This window comes from Neofelis nebulosa, chromosome 3 (genome assembly GCF_028018385.1).
Source record: "Neofelis nebulosa isolate mNeoNeb1 chromosome 3, mNeoNeb1.pri, whole genome shotgun sequence".
Lineage (NCBI taxonomy): Eukaryota > Metazoa > Chordata > Mammalia > Carnivora > Felidae > Neofelis > Neofelis nebulosa.
This window is the reverse complement of record NC_080784.1, coordinates 115,640,691-115,658,394: the sequence shown is the minus strand read 5'-3', so window position 1 is coordinate 115,658,394 and position 17,704 is coordinate 115,640,691. Positions and strand designations below refer to the sequence as shown.

Genomic DNA, 17,704 nt, shown 5'->3' with positions numbered 1-17,704 from the left:
TGTGTAAAAGGCAAGTGTTTGAGAATTCTTAATAAGAGAAACAACTTATAAACCTTGACAAGGACAAAATAACACAGCCTATGCAACTTAGTAACTAGGCATATTTTAGAAGGTTCTCTGGTGTGCCCTGCATTTGGGCCTGGCTCCCTGAGTCACACGCCTCATTCCGTACTTCCTACCTCACCAGCAGGAGAATTTCCCTTCAGCCATCCCGGAAATCTCATACCATGATGACTTCCTCTAAGTCACAATGGGCTCAAGAGTTGGGTGAGATATTTCGAGGTTGAGCCACAATTTTAACAGTCTAGATAAACAGATTAACTCAGCTTCTGAAAATAAGCCTGATGAAAGGTCCAAGGAATGAAGAAATTTTTTTAAAAAAACCCACAATGGAATGTCATCTTAGTTAAAAATTTGGTGGTGTCTCATCCAGCCTTTTTTCTTACTTGCCAATACACTCAGAATGTTCAAACTGATAAGTTCTTCTGAAGACATGGGAACAAGGCAGGAATTACCACCTGTTGCTCGCCTGCACTTCCTAGGGTTGTAGTGAGTTTCTTCTTTGTTTCACGACCCATCACAGTACACAGGCTTCACACCAGAACAGCACTGACACTGTACCACATCAATTTCCCTCTCCTATTGCTTACTTACCATAATTTCTCTATCTTCATTCTTAATTCTAATGCATTCTTTCAGGTCTGCAGCTAACTAAACTTCCTGTCCTGGAAAGAATGTCCTATGTTACTATTTCTTTGATGTTCTGAACGCTACATGAGAGGGTCTGGATACCACCTTTTCCACCACTGAAGTCCCATGACTAACAGATTCGTGCTAGACTCACAAACGAATAAAGCATGATAAGACTGCCCAGTTTTCTGGGCATACGGAACTACAAAAACAGCAATGTTACATTATTACTATTGCTATTCTTACTACTGTTTTTATTATTCATGTGTGTGAAATCATTCAAAAGCTTACTTGGGAAAAATATGTAAAAAACTAGTGATCAGTAAAGGTTTCTCTGAATATCAACATTTTTTAAAACAAAACTTAACCGACTTCTAAGAGATGAAAATCAAAGCTTCCTGACTCCCTCCGAAGTCACTATACTGACTTATTTTTCTACAAAGCCAGTCCTGTTTGCCACTTGTGATTTACAGGCTATGTCTGGTACAAGGAGCTGCTGGACACATTAGTGCAAGTATGCTTATGAAAGGATGCTGCTGTTTGGCACTAAATGACTTTCCAGAGGCTCATCTCATTCAGACCTACAGGACCTGTTCTCCCTACACATGATCTGTCAGTGCATAAGCCATTATCCCCCCATTCTGAAGGGAAGAATAAAAAAATAATGTCCTATATTCTAGTCCCTTCTGCAAATCCTTATGCACCATTAAAAACCTGCTGTTTCATATTTTCTTGATTTCTATTTGGTGAATCCACTTCATTAACATTTTTGTTGCAACTATAATTCTGCATGTGGAAGTGATGGAAAAAGAAGGGTGGGAATTGTGTTGGATTTTGTTAGTGTAAATTGCTCATCAGTTTCTGTATTTCCTATTTGCAATATGCTCGTTATTCATCGATATTACCAACAGCAGTATGTTCAATTTTTTGTCCATTTCAAATATACATTTTAATATATTCACCTAAAGGCTTACTTCCTCTTCCTTATATAATATTGAGAGTCATCAACCACAAATCTATTTCGCCCTCCACATTTTATTATATGCTTCACTTGCAGGCATAAATGCAAACCATTGCTCCCTATTATGTGGATTAATAAACGTAAGACTCTTACATTTGAATTCAGGTGAAAATTAACTTGTAAGACAAAAATAATAAAACATGTTTAATTTTGTATTTGAGAGAAGGTCACTAATGTATCAAGGAATTCTTTACTTTATTTAGAAAATATCTGGAAGCACTTATAAAAATACAAACAAAAATATAAATGGAATGTTAAATATATAGGCATGTATTCTCTTTTATCTAAAATCTTTCATTGCCACCCATTTTTTTTTTGTTTATTTCTTTTTGAGAGACAGAGAGGGAGAGAGAGAGAGAGAAGCAGAGGGAGAAGAAGACACAGAATCTGAGGCAGGCTCCAGCTTCTGAGCTGTCAGCACAGAGCCCGATGCAGGGCTCGAACTCATGAACTGCAAGATCATGACCTGAGCTGAAGTTGGACACTTAACTGACTGAGCCACCCAGGCAGCCCATCACTCATTTTTAAGAAAAATGTGAAATGGTGTACATTGACCTGAAAAGATTGAAAGGTATATATCCAGATAAATAAATCATGTACAAAAGTAAACAGGAGGCTACTGCAGTTGATATAAGCAATGAGTACAAGACTGTGGGCAAATGACATCTTTCTTTTACTTCATAAAATGGAATGAATAATTATTTTATTGTGAAGGTCACTCTGCATTAAAAACACTGAAAGAAAATCCATGGGTATTTAAACTGGTTGGCATCATTCCCCAGAATTCCTTGTCAGAGGATATGCCTCGGGTTGGATTTTTATTTTATTTTAATATGTCTGTGGTCATTAATAGAATTTTCAGTTAAAGGCTCAACTCTCAAGCTTTACACTATTATGTTATTGTTGTTTTAATATACGGGTTTGCAAATTGTTCACTTTTAGTTCCAAACACTTTGTATAAAAGTCTACCCTACTGGATTACTCTATTTATAGGTTCGCTTACATAATTTTTTACATTAGATAAAAATGTACAAGACCTAAAGTGTTTTCTTTTTCTTATTTGGTGGGCTCAGCCACATAAGCAAAAATGGAGGTATAATTCACAACACTGAATTCCAAGGGAAATATTGTCTACATATCAACAACTGTTTGCAAAAATAATTTATTTTTTTAAATTGACCCACATTAGGACACATTTACAAATGTTCCTAGGTTTAATTCAATACTAACTCTTAGTGGCTTGAAGTATGACAGAGAAACCTGAAAAGAGAACTCTGATTATAAAAAATACAAGAACATTTGCAAATTTTAATGAGCTTTCTGTTTCCATGCCAACTTCTGCTGAATCTGGAAAGCATTAAAACAATTTTCTCACAATTTATTTCTTTCCATTGTGTTATATCCCTTCCCTTTTCACAGGCAATACATTCAGTACCAAATGAGTAGTGTATTCATTAGGGCTGAAGAGAAAGGCAAGGGTTAAGTAAATAAGGACATCAAATTAATATCCAGGCCTAAATGTTTTAGCAGAGCCAAAGAATCTGTTTAATCATTCAAGTCAACAAAGGTTAAGATAATAAAATAAACTTCTAAATGCTTTCCTTTTCTGGAACTTAATCTGTCTTGCTGAAGATGTTTTTAAGATGCTATCAGTTTTGTGTAGTCCCAGCTGTTATGAAAATTTACTTGAATACACTGGGAAGAGAACGAATTTTATGAAAATAGTTAAACGGAGCTCTTGGGTGGCTTACTGAAACTGTGAGAGCTCAGGACTCATTTAAAACCAGCTGTTGGCTGATGATATTGAGACCAATAACCACTAAATCTTTACTTATCAGGGCTCTGTGTTATTTGGCAAGGTGATGGTAGCCAACTGATTAGAAGATTAATACATAGTCAAAAGATAACATCATGATGTTTGTTCATCTTATTGCCTAAGTTTGATTAGTAAATTTGCCACAATTTCAGAGCAGCATAGTACCCTAATGTAGAAAGACAGTATTACACACTAAAACAGTTTTGCTTATTTTTAAAAATATGTTTTTAAGTAACTAAGATAGAGAAAAGAAATATGAGCCATTAACATCAAAGCCTTGAGTACCACTGTGATTCCCAGGGCTGTGGTTCATGACAAGGGCAGCAGCCCTTAAGAACTGGGCAAACAAGAAGTCCTCTTTGAAGAGTGATGGTGGTGGTAGTAATGGGTGCAGACAACAATGGGAAAAGCCTTGAAAGTCTTAAGTCTTTTACACTTGACATTCAGGTTCTGTGACTGATGAAGAAATACAATGCAATCTTTTGCAAAAGGAGGGTCAGAATAAAAGCAGAATCAACAAAATACCTTGTACAACATGTGAACACAGCATTATGAAGAGCAGAAAACAGACTTCATTGATCTGATTATTTATCCTAAAGAAAAAAAATCAATAACAAATATACCAGGATCTTGATACAATTTTCAAATTGGTGCCATTGAGTTGCGAAGAAAAATCGTATTACACGAAGGTAACTGGGTATTTTGATGTTGTTTGCCTGGAGATCAGCATTGCCCTGCTCCCTGATATTGCATGAGGTTCTAGGGTATGGATATGGGGCATTCACTCATTCATTTGTTTTTTGGAGGGCCAACAGTGCATGAATTGTAAAGACTGATTGCAAAGAAAAAATGCTCCTTTTTGCATTTGTGTTCCCCAGGCTTTTCACTCTCATTCACAAGTTGAAAGTTGAAAAGGTCCTAGCAGCCGTGTGAAGGCAGCTTGCTATCATGGATAGCAAGCAGAACTTAAAATCTGGATTTGACTCCCAACATCATCTTTTGGTCGATGTGTGTAAAAATGACTTGCACAAGTCATTTAACCTGCTTGAGCTCAATCCTCATCAGAAAAAAAAAAGGGTCATATTATTATTTATGCTACTAACTCACAGAATTACTTTTGAGGATAAATGAGAAAATATATGGAAAATGTAAACTGTAAGCACTTAGCCTCAAATCCTAGCTCTGCCACTGACTGACTCCATTATCTTGGACAAAATATTTAAACTTTCTAAATCTTGGTTTCCTCATCTATTAAATGGAAAAAATGAAAGCAGCTATTTCATAGGGTCATTGAAATAAGATATGTCTTCACAGAATGGTTGGTGTATTTTAAGAGATGAATAAGATTACTTTATCATTATTGCTGGTGTTATTATTTGAGCCATAGATAGTAATCCCTGTTGTTTCACATCGAGGTTGATGACTATAACAACTACCTTGTTGATAGGGGAGCAGGCAAGATCCACTGGGAACGATATAAACTAGGGGCCAAGAGAGCTGGGTGTGAATCCATTTTTCTACCAGCTACAAATTATGTCAATTTGGGCAAGTGACCTCACCCCAGATTCTTCACGTGATACATGGATAGAATGATCATCTGTGATCTGTTGAGGACGTGCTATAGATTTTTTATACATTATTTTATCTAATGCTTCTTATAATCATAGGGACAGATAGTGGCAGAGTTAGAATTTGGTCCCTGTCCAGCCTGAACCCAGCCCATGTGGATGGAAACATCTCAAATCCACTGCATGCACTTTTCCTACCTTTCTTCCCTTCCTTTATCCTACCTTGATGAACTGTAGTAAGGCTTAGAGATGATGTGTGTAACTTGCCTACAAAGGTTTTCAGCAAGTTGTAAGGCTAAATAAGTAGCAATTATAATTATGATGCATGAAATACTATTTCCTGGTCCTGGTCCAATGTTTGTTCAGTCTAGGAATGCCCCTCCACTTCCTTACAGCAGGTCTCCAACCTCTGTTTCAATACAGGTGACGTCATAGCCTCAGAACTCTATGATACAAACTTAGGAGGATGAAATGAAGAAAATGGAGCCCAGACTTGGTGACTGATACCACAGAAAAAGCACCAGCCCCACCATACAGCTCAAAGGCCTAACTGCTGAAGAGCGATGTTTGCACAAATGTACTGAAGATTAATGGCAAATCTGTAATGACATCTCCCCAGGAAGCAAGGAAGAAAGTGCAATTCTAACGTCAGGATGCATTCATCTGTGGAAATCTAACACTCGGTGTCTTGTAGAATAAAAACAAATGATATCTATGGTTGCTATATTATACCTAAAATTATAAGCTCAAAATTGGTTCAACGTATACTGACAGAAAGCTCATGCCAAAAAGGTTAGCCCACTTTCTTCTGCATTAAATCATACGCCATCAACAGTATTCAAAGATAGTCAACTTTCCTACATTTACCTTTTAACGTCTTGCAATCTGACTTTCACTGCTTAACAAAATGTACTCCCTTAATATGTGTGGACTCCAGAACACCAAGATCAAAAGCTTTTCATAGACCTCAACCCTGTGACTTTCCTTTCATTAAGAGCATTTCATTAGCCATTTTTTTTAAATAGTTCCTCCTCTAGTGTTAAAACATTGTAGTGTCCTGGTTTTGCTTTTGAATTCTCACTCTCTTTTCTGATTCTCCTTCTTTGTCCCACTTGTTATATGTGGATATTTCTTCCTTCCTTCCCCCTTCCCACTCTCCTCCCTCTCTCTCTCCCTTTCTCTCCTTTCTCTTTTCTTTTCTCTTTTCTTTCCTTTCCCTTTCTTTCTTTCTTTCTTTCTTTCTTTCTTTCTTTCTTTCCTTTCTTTCGTTCTTTCTTTCTTTCTTTCTTTCAAGTAGGCTTCACGCCCAGTGCAGAGCCCAACACAGGGCTCAAACCCACGACTCCAAGATTAAGACCTTAACTAAGCCACCCAGGTGCCCCTAAATGTGGTTTTTCTTTTTTTTTTAATTTATTTTTGAGAGACAGAGCAAGGGACACGGCAAGTAGGGGAAGGGGAGAGAGAGAGAGAGAGAGGGAGAGAGAAAGAGAGAGAGAAAAAGAGAATTGCAAGCAGGCTCCAGGCTGTCAGCGCAGAGCCCAATGTAGAGCTCCATCTCACGACCACGGAGATCATGACCTGAGCCAGTATCAAAAGTCAGACACTTAACCAACTCAGCCACCCAAGCGCCCTTCACTCACTTCACTCCCTCACTCACTATTTTTCCACTTCCACAGTTTCAGTTCTCACTCTGCGACAGTTCAGCTACGTAACAGTTAGGGCACCACCTCATATTTCCAGTCTCATGCTTCCAACTGTTTGCTACATTATCCCAGCAAAATAATTTATCAAGATCACAAACTCAACATAACTAAAATTCAGCTTATTTATACTTCTGATTGTCTTCTGACCAATTTTACCAAGCCAGAAACTTCAGCCCTATCTTTGTATCCTTTCTCAACATCAGACCCTACATCTAAATAAAAGATTTGTGCTGAATTTTCACTTCAGTATCTTCCTGTTTTATTCCCTGACTGCTTTTTTTTTTTTTTAACTTGATCTTGCCACAAGTCACCAATGATCACCGACCTTGGATGTAAATCCAATATAGATTGAATTCATCTCTCACCTTCTGCTTAAAGATTTCTCTCTTCTTAATTTCTCCTCTATTAATGTCATCCCTGGTTTTCACTCTTTGAGTTTTTGCTTGGCACTTGTGGCAAACCCTACTGGTGAGATTGAAACTGTGCCACATAGGGTTAATGAAGTTGGAACTAGCAGAAAGGCTAAAGCTTGTTTTTCAGAGAACTGTTTCTCCCTAATCAGCTACTATGTCTTATCAGACTCCGCTAACAAATCCACTAGCAGTCTCCACAGATGCCTGGACTCAACATCAACTCATATGGTTCCAGTCTACGAACAAGCAAGGCCCTGCAGAAATAATGAGCCCAAGACCTCATCCAATTTATACTTGCTCTTAGAGCATGCCCATAGCCCCTCCCTCTTCCCCAGTAGTTACCACCACCTCATTATAATATTAAAAATCTCTGCCCAAGGAGGAGTACAAGTTTCATTAACATACTGTATGATCCATGTATAGACATGGTTTCTAAGTATGCCTGCTCAAGCTTATGCCCACCTTTACATGTGATGACAAATCTCTCCTTTTGAATATTCATCCTAACCCTAAATAAAAGGAACCCACTCATCCCTGCTCAGGAAGTCACGCTTTGGAAGTTATTCCTTATGATCTCCTTATTTGCTGCAAATAAAGTTTCCTTTGTATGACAATTCCACCTGGTATAGTCTCTATCTGTAACTCACTAAGGAGAAAACTCACATTGGTTTGGTTACAAGATGACCCAACTTTCTTTTTCAAGCCCATTCTCTTTGGTTCACTTCCAGCTGTGAGGTAACTATCTGACACAGTCTGGCTAATAAGACATGAGCTGAAGTCTGCTATGAAATTCATGGGAAATTTTCTGTTTTCTTATACAGACTCCTCTTCCTATATTTTCCTTGCTGATACTGATGTGATGGCTGGACTTGAAGGAGCCTTCTTACAATCATGAAGGAAAAGTCAAGAGATTCACAGAGACTTCCATAGTTCTATCATTGAATTATATAAATAATACCATCAATTGCCTTCTCTGAACTTCTCATTATATGAGAAAAATAAACTTATAGGTAGGCCCCATAAAAAACATGGAGCTCTCTCCCATATTTTGGTGACTCCTTTGGAATTTCTTCTTTGGCTCACCAACATAGCTCCTCCCCACTGCTGAGTTTCTCATTCTGACACTGAGCTTTCTGCTTAGTGTGGCCCCTTCCCGCCAATAATACTCAATGTTGCAGACTGAGCCAGCCCATCCCTTCTGAGGACTGGACATTATGCTGATAACCCGGGCTCTTATGACCTTGTCCTGGATAACCAACTGTTTCCTGGTCCTTTCAGTCTCTTCCAATTCTACTTTATACAAGATACAATCATCAAGTAAATTTTCATAAAGAACATCTGGTAGTAACACCGAAGAGTCTGGCGGTACTATAATCAAATGATGTGCTAAAAAAACTTCAATGTCTCCTTTTGCCCATCACACTTACACATTCAAAATACTCCATAGTATAACTTTAATTTAAAAAATCCAGCCTTACATGATGTAATTTTTCTATATTTAACTTATACTCTTGGCAAATAAAATACTATTGTCCTTAAATAAATCCTGTCATTTCCCACTTGTGTAATACTGTTTGTCCTATTGCTTCTATCTGGAAGGTGTAAGGTCTTCCTCTTCCCTTTCTCTTCTAGAGATTATCCATTTATCAAGTCTCAGCTCAAGTGTCACCACTTCCAGGATCCAATGATTATTTTAAATGGAAGAATGTTCACTTACCTAGCATCTCTTGATATAGTTATTTAAGACTTATACAACCACATAGTTTTCTTATTCAGGCACCCATGAGATTATAGGCTCCTTGAGGGCATTAATGATGTAATAATATTTTATTCTAACATGCAACAAATATTTATTGAGTCCTTACTGTTCTAGGTGATGGTGGTATGAACAAGATAGACCAAGCCCTTGCTCTCGTGGAATTTATGTAAATGGAGGGGCATGTTTTGCAGATAACAAGCAAGTGAATAAATACACAAAATAGGATAATCTCAGATTTAGATTGGATACTTGGGGAAAGAAGTTCTCCCCGAAAAGGTATTTGAGATGAAATCTCAGTGATAAAAAGAACCCAATCACCAGAAGACCAGAAGTCACAGCAAAGAGAAAGTCATCAAGTTAGGAGTGAGTGTGATGTGTTTGAAGAACACATAGAGGAGTATGTGGCTGGACCACAGTGTGGGGAAGGGAAATGGTGTGAAATGAGGTTATAGAGGTGGGCAAGGGCCAAATCTTGACAGTCCATGCAGTCCAAGAAAAGTGGCTTGGATTTCACTCTAAGGATTAAAACAGGGAGTAACATGATCTAATTTACAATATAAAATGATTTCTCTGGCTGCTGTGTAGAAAAGGGATTCTACAGGGTCAAAAGAAGAAGAAAGATTACTTGGAAAGCTGCGACGGTAGTCAAGAACATGAGATAATAGCAGGTTGAATTCGGTGGTGGTAGAAGAGAGAGAAAGTAGACCCATTTATAGTTTCTATAGTATTAAGCATGGTATCTTGAAGATAACAGATTTTTTTTTGAAGATAACAGATGTTTAATGTATATTGCTAAATATATGAACAAGTGTTTCAAAATAGTTTTGCCTTCTTAGTTTCTATATTGTCTTTAATTTTTTCCTGCTGTGGCCTAATATATTCCTGTTGGACACCTGGGGAACCAAAAAGACAAAAAAAAAAAAAAAAGCCCATATTCAAGGAAACAGTAGAAATTCCTTAACAATAGGTGACTAACAAAGAACTGAAATGATAGAGGGTCATATCGTTAAGTTAATTATGGAAATAAATAAATTACTTGCAACAAATGGTAAAAAGTTGAATTCAAAAGCTTTGATAGGATAAAAATGGACAGGGTATTGAAATACAAAGATTTACATTTTAGAAAAGAGAGCCTCCATGGGCGTCAGCTGGAATAGTGTGCCTATAGAGGATATGGCCAAAGTTAATTTTCATTACTATTGAAGACTTTTCCAGTTCTAACTTACTTTCAAATTTTCTGGAAGCATAAAGCCTTCATTTTACTATTTTGTGTGATAAATTTCCTGATAAGTAGCTAATACTTTTTTACTAGAAAGTAATATCTATTTTTCAGAGAGCATTGAATGTGACCTGTCTTGTTTCTAAGTTAGGAATCTGAGAAAAGACAGGCAATTTGGTAGGTTCTCATTCTCTTTCACATATACTTTCTAGGGCATTTAGATTTTTACCCATGAAGATTCACCCTGCATGATAAGTTCAATCCAAATTCCTTTGATAAAAAGCAAAATCCTGGAGAAAATGGGATCAGTTTTTGCCGCTTTCCACCTGAAATGCTAAATGGTCCCTGAATCGTGTGAAACTTGGCCTCAGTCAGTGTGAAAACTGGCTGAAAATGCTATGAAAGGCAGTCTGGGTTCGTCAAAGTAGTTCATGAACTTTGGCCAAACTTGCAAGGAACGTGGTCCAAGTCTTAGTTTGTAATGCAACATGAAACCAGGTGAATTTCACATGGTTTCAGGTTTCACCCTGAAAATTTGGCCTAGCTTTATAATCAATCATCACTTTTTGGAACGATGAAAGCCAACACACCTTTTTGAAAATGAGGACTGCGTGCATACTGATGACAGCTAAGCTGTGAACCACCCCTTCACTTCCTTTGCCAAAAGAAGATTTCTCAGAATGGAAACAGTTTCCCCCTTACCTGGAAAGGGCAAGTTGAGTGATTTTGATATTGCGTGTAGAAAGAAATGATACTCAATACATGGAGACATGCCATGAGAAATAATCACCACATACAGAACAAGTGGCTGTATGTTAATCACTTAAGGTTATGAGAATTTTATTCCATTCACATCCATGACAGATATCATGATGTTTAATCTCCTTGACCACTAACATGAGCTTTTAGCTTGAATCTAGTCATCAGCTAGAATAATTGCATGAGAAACAAAATGCTCTGTGGCACAATCATTATTTTTCTGTAAAGAAACAGCTGAAAAATGGAAAGAAAAGTAAGTCATAGCACAGCTTTTATCTAATTTAGTAAACATGAGAAGATAAGGCTACAAACTTTTCAAGTTTGCATCAACTACCTCTTTGGCAATAAAACCCCTACTGCAGTATAAATGAATTCAATAATTGTCTACACAGAGTGAACTTTACACAAAAATCTACAGTTTCTGTTTTCAACCTGAAAGTTTTAAATGTGCTTTTCCACTGTAAAAAATGACTCTTCAACCAAATGCTCGCTTTTGTGCATAGTGACATGAGAAAATTGAGAGGTATGTCTGAACGGAGCCACTACATCATTGGAACAGTATGTCTGAACATTTGGGTAATAAGGCACAGATGTGAAGCAGAGTACTTGGCACTACCAAGGTAACAACAAAGCATTCACCATTGTGTTATAATGGTTAAAAAAGCCACGTTTGAGAAGAATAAAAGAATTCCCCCACTCCCCGGAATGTTAAATTATATTTCACCTTTTATCTGCTTAAAAATTCATAAAAATAAGGAACTCAAATAATATTCAAATTTGTGATGAAGAATAAAAATATAAAATGAATTAATATCTTCATCTGTAATATAACATATTTATGCAATAGCACACAAAGTTTAACTGCAGAAGAAGGGCCAAATTCAACAGGAATCCAAATGGTCTCTATATTGCAAAACAATGCATGCAAATCTGAAGGACCCAATAGCCATTGAATGGGTGGTTGCTATTGACTTTTAAGCAGTGATTCTGGCCTTTCATCAGCAGGGCTAATTACCGTACAGTCACCTGTTTACAGTATCAAATTAATGTAATGCTATAGGATATACCCATTAGTTATTATTAAGGCTATTTCAGTTACAAGTGGTATGATATTTTTGCCAGCTATTACTAAACCATGATACAAAGGTTGTTATAAAGCCAGGGTTACTTTAATTCAATAAGTTTGGAGCTGAAAACCAATTCTCTGCCCAAGATTGGAAGAATACAACTTACCCGAGGTCCCTGGTCACCTTGTTCTCCCTGTAGAGTAGGAAGATGAGATGATAGATAGTTTTAGCATAAAGTCTGTATGGGACGCTCATTAAAAAGACCAAAATATAACATAGCACAGATCATACCAGTGGATTTCCACTAACTTAATTTGTTTCTGCTATACAATTTCTTACCTTATCACCTTTTGGACCAGGAGGGCCCTAAAAAAGAAGAAAAAACAATTTTAATAAATAAAAAAACAACCTGTAGCTTGAACAGATCAGCTGGTTAGTTGCAAGACTCATGCAAAGGGCACATAAGTATACTTGACAATGAGGTTTCTCAGGGAATTTTGAGCTCTGAACTATAATTGGAAGAAGGTTGCAATGTGAAAATTGTATAATACCTATGTTATTATATATCTACAGTATATTTTACAGGATAGTACATATACTATACCATTGTACCACACACACACACACACACACACACACACACACACACACACACAGAAAAGTACACAAAGTACATGTGTCATAAGTATGTAATATGCTGAATAAATCTTCACAAGCTAAACATACCTATGCAAGTAGAGCCCAGGTAAGGAAACCCAAAAGGGTCTGTGGTGACATTTTCTTGTCACTACCCCCAACCACCAGTAACCACTGTTTCTGACCTCTGACAAAATAGTTTGTTTTTGTACTTTATGTAAATGGAATCATACCAGTATGTGTCTGACCTCTTTGCTTAGTATGTGTAAAATTTATGCGTAATTTTGTGTTTAGCCGTGGATCACTTGCTCTTACTGCTTTATGATATTCCATTGTGTTGAATAAACCATAATTTTTTTGTTCATCCCATTGCTTGGTGGACATTTGTTTTCTGGGTCTTGACTACTGAAAACAGTGCTGCTATAAACATCCTATTTTAAGTCTTTTGATTAAAAACTGTATGCGTTTCTGTTGGGTGTAAATTTAGAAGTGGAATTGTTAGGTTGTAGAAAATACCCAATATGTTCAGTTTTAGTAGATACTGACAATAGTTTTCCGGTGTGGTTGTAACAATTTACACTCCCATCGGCAATGTACAAGAATTTCAGTTCCCTGTATCATAGCCAATACTTGGTATTTTCCATCTTTTTTTGTTTGTTTGTTTTAGACATTCTGGTGGGAGGCATAGTAGTTTCACATGGTGTTTTAATTTGTACTTCTCCAGTGACTAATAAGTTGAACTCATTTTAATGCATGTAATGTCCATTTTTGCATCCTTACCCATAAAGTATCTATTCACATCTTTTGCCCTTTTTCTGTTGAGTTGTCTTTTAGATTTGCTAGAGTGTCCCTCTCTCTGTCCCTCTCTTTATTGCCCTGCCTGCTGGTTCTCTCTTTCTCTCTCTCTCAAAATAAACAAACTTAAAAAAAAAAAAAAAAGAAATAAAACTAACAAGAAAAAAGACAGACAAATAAAAAAACAGACTCAAATATATATATATATATATATATATATATATATATATATATACTCTCTATATAGATAGATAGATACAGATAGATATAGATATATGGAGACAGATGTGGGAGTTCTTTACATCATTCTGAAAAAGACTCTTCTTTCAGTTTTTTATTGCAAATATATTCTCCCACTCTGTGTGTTGTGATTATGTTATCTTAAACAACAGCTTTGACGAACAGCAGTTCTTAATTTTAACAAACTCAATTTAACATCATTTTCCTCTTTATAGTTATCTCTTTTTGTGTTCCAAAGATTTCTTAATCTTTGCTTACTCCAAGGTCATAAAGACGTTTTTCTACATTTATTCTAAAAGCCAAAGCCTCATTGAAACTAATATAACACTGTATACTAGAATTAAAAATTTTTTTAATTAAGATAAACAACAAAGAGATGGAATATTTCTCAGCCATAAGAATAATGAAATCTTGCCATTTGTAAAAACATGGATGGATCTAGATGGTATGATTCTAAGTGAAATAAGTCAGATAGAGAAAGACAAATACTCATATGTGGCATTTAAGAAACAAAACTAACAGAGGTACCTGGGTGGTTCAGTTGGTTAAGCATCTGACTCTTGGTTTCAGCTCAGGTCGTGATCTCACGATTCATGAGATTGAGCCCCACATCAGGCTCTGTGCTGACAGTGCGGAGCCTGCTTGGGATTAACTATAGAAAACAAACTGGTGGTTGCCAGACAGGTGAGTGTGTATGTGTGTGTGTGTGTGTGGGGGGGGGGGGGAAATGGGTGAAATAGGTGAAGGGGATTAAGAGTACACTTATCATGATAAGCAGTGAGTAATGTACAGAGTTGTTGAATCCCTATATTGTACACCTGAAACTAATATAACACTGTATGTTAAACTTATATTGTTTGGGATGGCACTGTGCCCAAACTGAAGAAAAAAAAAAACAACTAAAAAAATAAAAAATAGAATATTTTTCACACTCAGATCTGAATTCGTGGGGAACTGACTTTGAGCATGATGTGAGGTCAAAGTCAAGATGCTTTTTTTCTCCTATGTGAATATCAAATTAACCCAACACCATTTATTGAAAATGCATCTTTTCCCCATTGTAGTATAGTGTCACCTTTGTCATAAGCCAGATAGTCATATAGATGTGGTTTTTGTAGGATTTTCTACTCCTAAGCCACGCGGAGATTTTCTTTACCTTTGAGCAAATACACCAGCAGGAAATGCTAATTATAGAGGCATCAATACTTTTTTTTCCCCCTAGCTCTTAAAGATGAAGTCATGTTTCAGGGCTCAGCCTACTTGAGGAATTGGTGCATTTCAGAGTTACCTTCAATCTCTCACCTTCACCTTTAGCAGGGCTGGGAGACAAGGATCAAGTCCAGACTGGAAGCACAGCCAAGGTGCTGGCAAAGTACCATCCTAAGTCTTGGTAGAGACTGCTATGTCCCTTCAGGTGAAAATGTAGGAATATTCTGTTGCTAAAATATCTCCTGCTAAGTATCAGCTACAGAGACACGGTACCAAATTCCTACTCTCAGTTGTGACACTTCTGGAAACAGCTGTGAGGTTATCATGAAATTAATAATAACAGTAATATAATGTCTTATGGCTTATATATTTTACCATCAACAAAGAACTTTCACCTGTTACTGTATTTAATCTTCTCCCTATCCAGTGAAGTGTTATGATATAGATGCCAAAAATAAAACCCAAAGATTATCAAGGTTAGGTCTCTTGCAAGTGAGTTAGCCAGGACTTTAACCTAGTCTGTGTGACTAGGTTAGGATGATAAGACATAGCTCTAGAACTTTAGATTCTCAGAAAGAATGATGACCATGTGACTGCCTTCGACAGATGCCTTCTGAAATGCCTCCCAATTGCATTTCCCACAGTGTCCTGGGCAGTTGGCCCCAAGATCTCAAGTTTGAATGAGAAAAAGAGGAATTGTGGAGGGCCAGGGAGGGAGAGAGGGAGCTAAGGTAATGGAATCAACGAAACAAACTCTTGTCTCCGCCCCCCCCCAATAATTTTGCCATTAAAAACAAAGGGAAACCAAGAAAATTATTTTTATTTATGTTTTCAGTAAAATTTCAATACTTTATTAATGTTTTCAGTGAGTTAAGTAATGAGTAACTGGTATAGATTGTGTGTCTACCTCCACAAAATTAAGTTTAAAGAATTTATTTGGTCATTTTCAACACACATATAATGTTCTCTAGTGCTCCTGCAAGCAGAGTTTTATTTTTGGTGGGGCAAAGGAAACCCAAAACAAGAATGACAGGATACCTACCATCAAGTTTAAGGAGTACGGTGGAGGTTCTAGTCTTGATTTAAATTGTATGTTATATAATTCTATTTTGATTTTTATATACATTTGTCAAATGTCTATAGAGAGTTTGGCAATGTTCTAGACACTGGTGGAGGATATGGTGGGAGAGGCTGATTTAGAAAACCTGAATGGTCTGTCTTGTAAAAGCTTAATGGCCCAGTGCCACAGTTAAATACTTCCCAATACTAGCATTAAGAAACATTCCCTTGAAAATCGAGCTATTGTAAGATTACTTACAGTTACTGTGGAACCCTTCCTCGACTCCCACCCCTTCCTCCCCCAAAAGCTTCTCTTTACAGTTCAGTTTACTTTTGCTGGTGAGATTTCAGAGGCCAAGCCTCTCATTGTACCAGTCCTCTAAAGGCACTTTATTAGGTTCTATGACATCTTTGAGGTCAAAGCTTGTCTCAAACAATTTTACAGTGGGGAACAGAGATGACTTTTTTTCCCCCCAAAGTCCAATTATTAATGCCAAAGCCACGTGTGTCAACTAGAGCTCTTTAGACAGCTTGCCATATATAAGGATCCTTAATTCACGAACACATAAAAATTTGCATTCACAATTGAGCAATAAATACTGCTGCTTCAAAAGGGGATGTTTCTGAGCAGACAGAATGGCGTCCTGGCACCTGCCAGCTCAAGACAGAACTGAAGCAGAGGTCAACCTCCATTCACAGCTGTGGCGGCTGCTTCGGACGCTCCAGACCCCACTTGTGCTCTTGGGATTAATGGCAGGTGTTTTCTTCTGCTCTGACTGAAATCCCACTCTTCTTTTCTGAATTGGATCCTCTTCACCGCAAATATGGATTGCATTTGAAGAAAAACGTGGGCAACCATAGTAAACCCAGATAGTATTTCAAGATTTGGGAGCCATGGTTCTTTTCTAGGTCAAAACATTACAAATTAAGGAAAAGTTTCTTTGATTGCTAACTTTTAAAATCAAAGCTGGGTCAATATTTAAGTTATTTTGCTTTTAGAGTTAAAAAAAAAAAGCTTCACTGGTATTAACAAAAAAGATAGACAACAATAAAAATTAATGAATTATTTGAATTACAGTGTATTTTACAATGGCATTTTGTTGCTTCCAGCTGCACCAAGCTAACAATTTAATAGCTAATGGACATATTTGTTGTTCAGGTATCAGTATCAGTGTCTGAATGGTAACTATTTGAAAGCATGGGACGCCTGCATGGCTCAGATGGTTGAGCATCCAACTTCAGCTCAGGTCATGATCTCGTGGTTCGTGAGTTAGAGCCCCGCATTAGGCTCTGTGCTGACAGCTCAGAGCCTAAAGTCTGCTTCAGATTCTGTGTCTTCCTCTTGCGCTGTCCCTCCCCCACTCGAGCTCTGTCTCTCTCTATCAAAAATAAACATTTAAAAAAAATTTTTAATTAAAAAAAAGAAGAAAGTAAAACTTTGTTGCTAAAATAAGGTTGAGGTCAATGGTAAGTAAATGTAAAATTACTGGTGATAAATAAGGGAATAGTGAGTCATTATATATGGCTATGTAAGTCTCCTTTTGGAATTGTTGTCTTTCTGGTCTGGTCTGGAATGTTGGGAGTCCTATCTTTTACACTGTCCACTTAAATAAATAAATAAGAATATTTGAGATAATTATTTCTAATTAGTTTTATTTTATGAGCCCTAATTACATAAATTTTAAAAGTGTTAACAAAATTTGTATTATTAGTGTTCTCAGTAGTTGGAACATTTCTTTTAGAGTGTTCC

At 36.9% G+C, this 17,704-nt stretch overlaps 1 protein-coding gene across 1 annotated transcript in view; it reads right to left on the bottom strand.

The window, feature by feature from the left end:
* Window positions 1-17,704, bottom strand: part of COL25A1 (collagen type XXV alpha 1 chain) — a 477,363-nt gene that overhangs the window by 146,808 nt on the left and 312,851 nt on the right. Inside the window, exons 6-7 of the mRNA XM_058721691.1 lie at window positions 12,355-12,381; window positions 12,182-12,208 (exon numbers count right to left, since the gene is read on the bottom strand). Of these exons, the coding sequence (XP_058577674.1) occupies window positions 12,182-12,208; window positions 12,355-12,381 (54 nt within the window). The remainder of the gene's footprint in view (window positions 1-12,181; window positions 12,209-12,354; window positions 12,382-17,704) is intronic.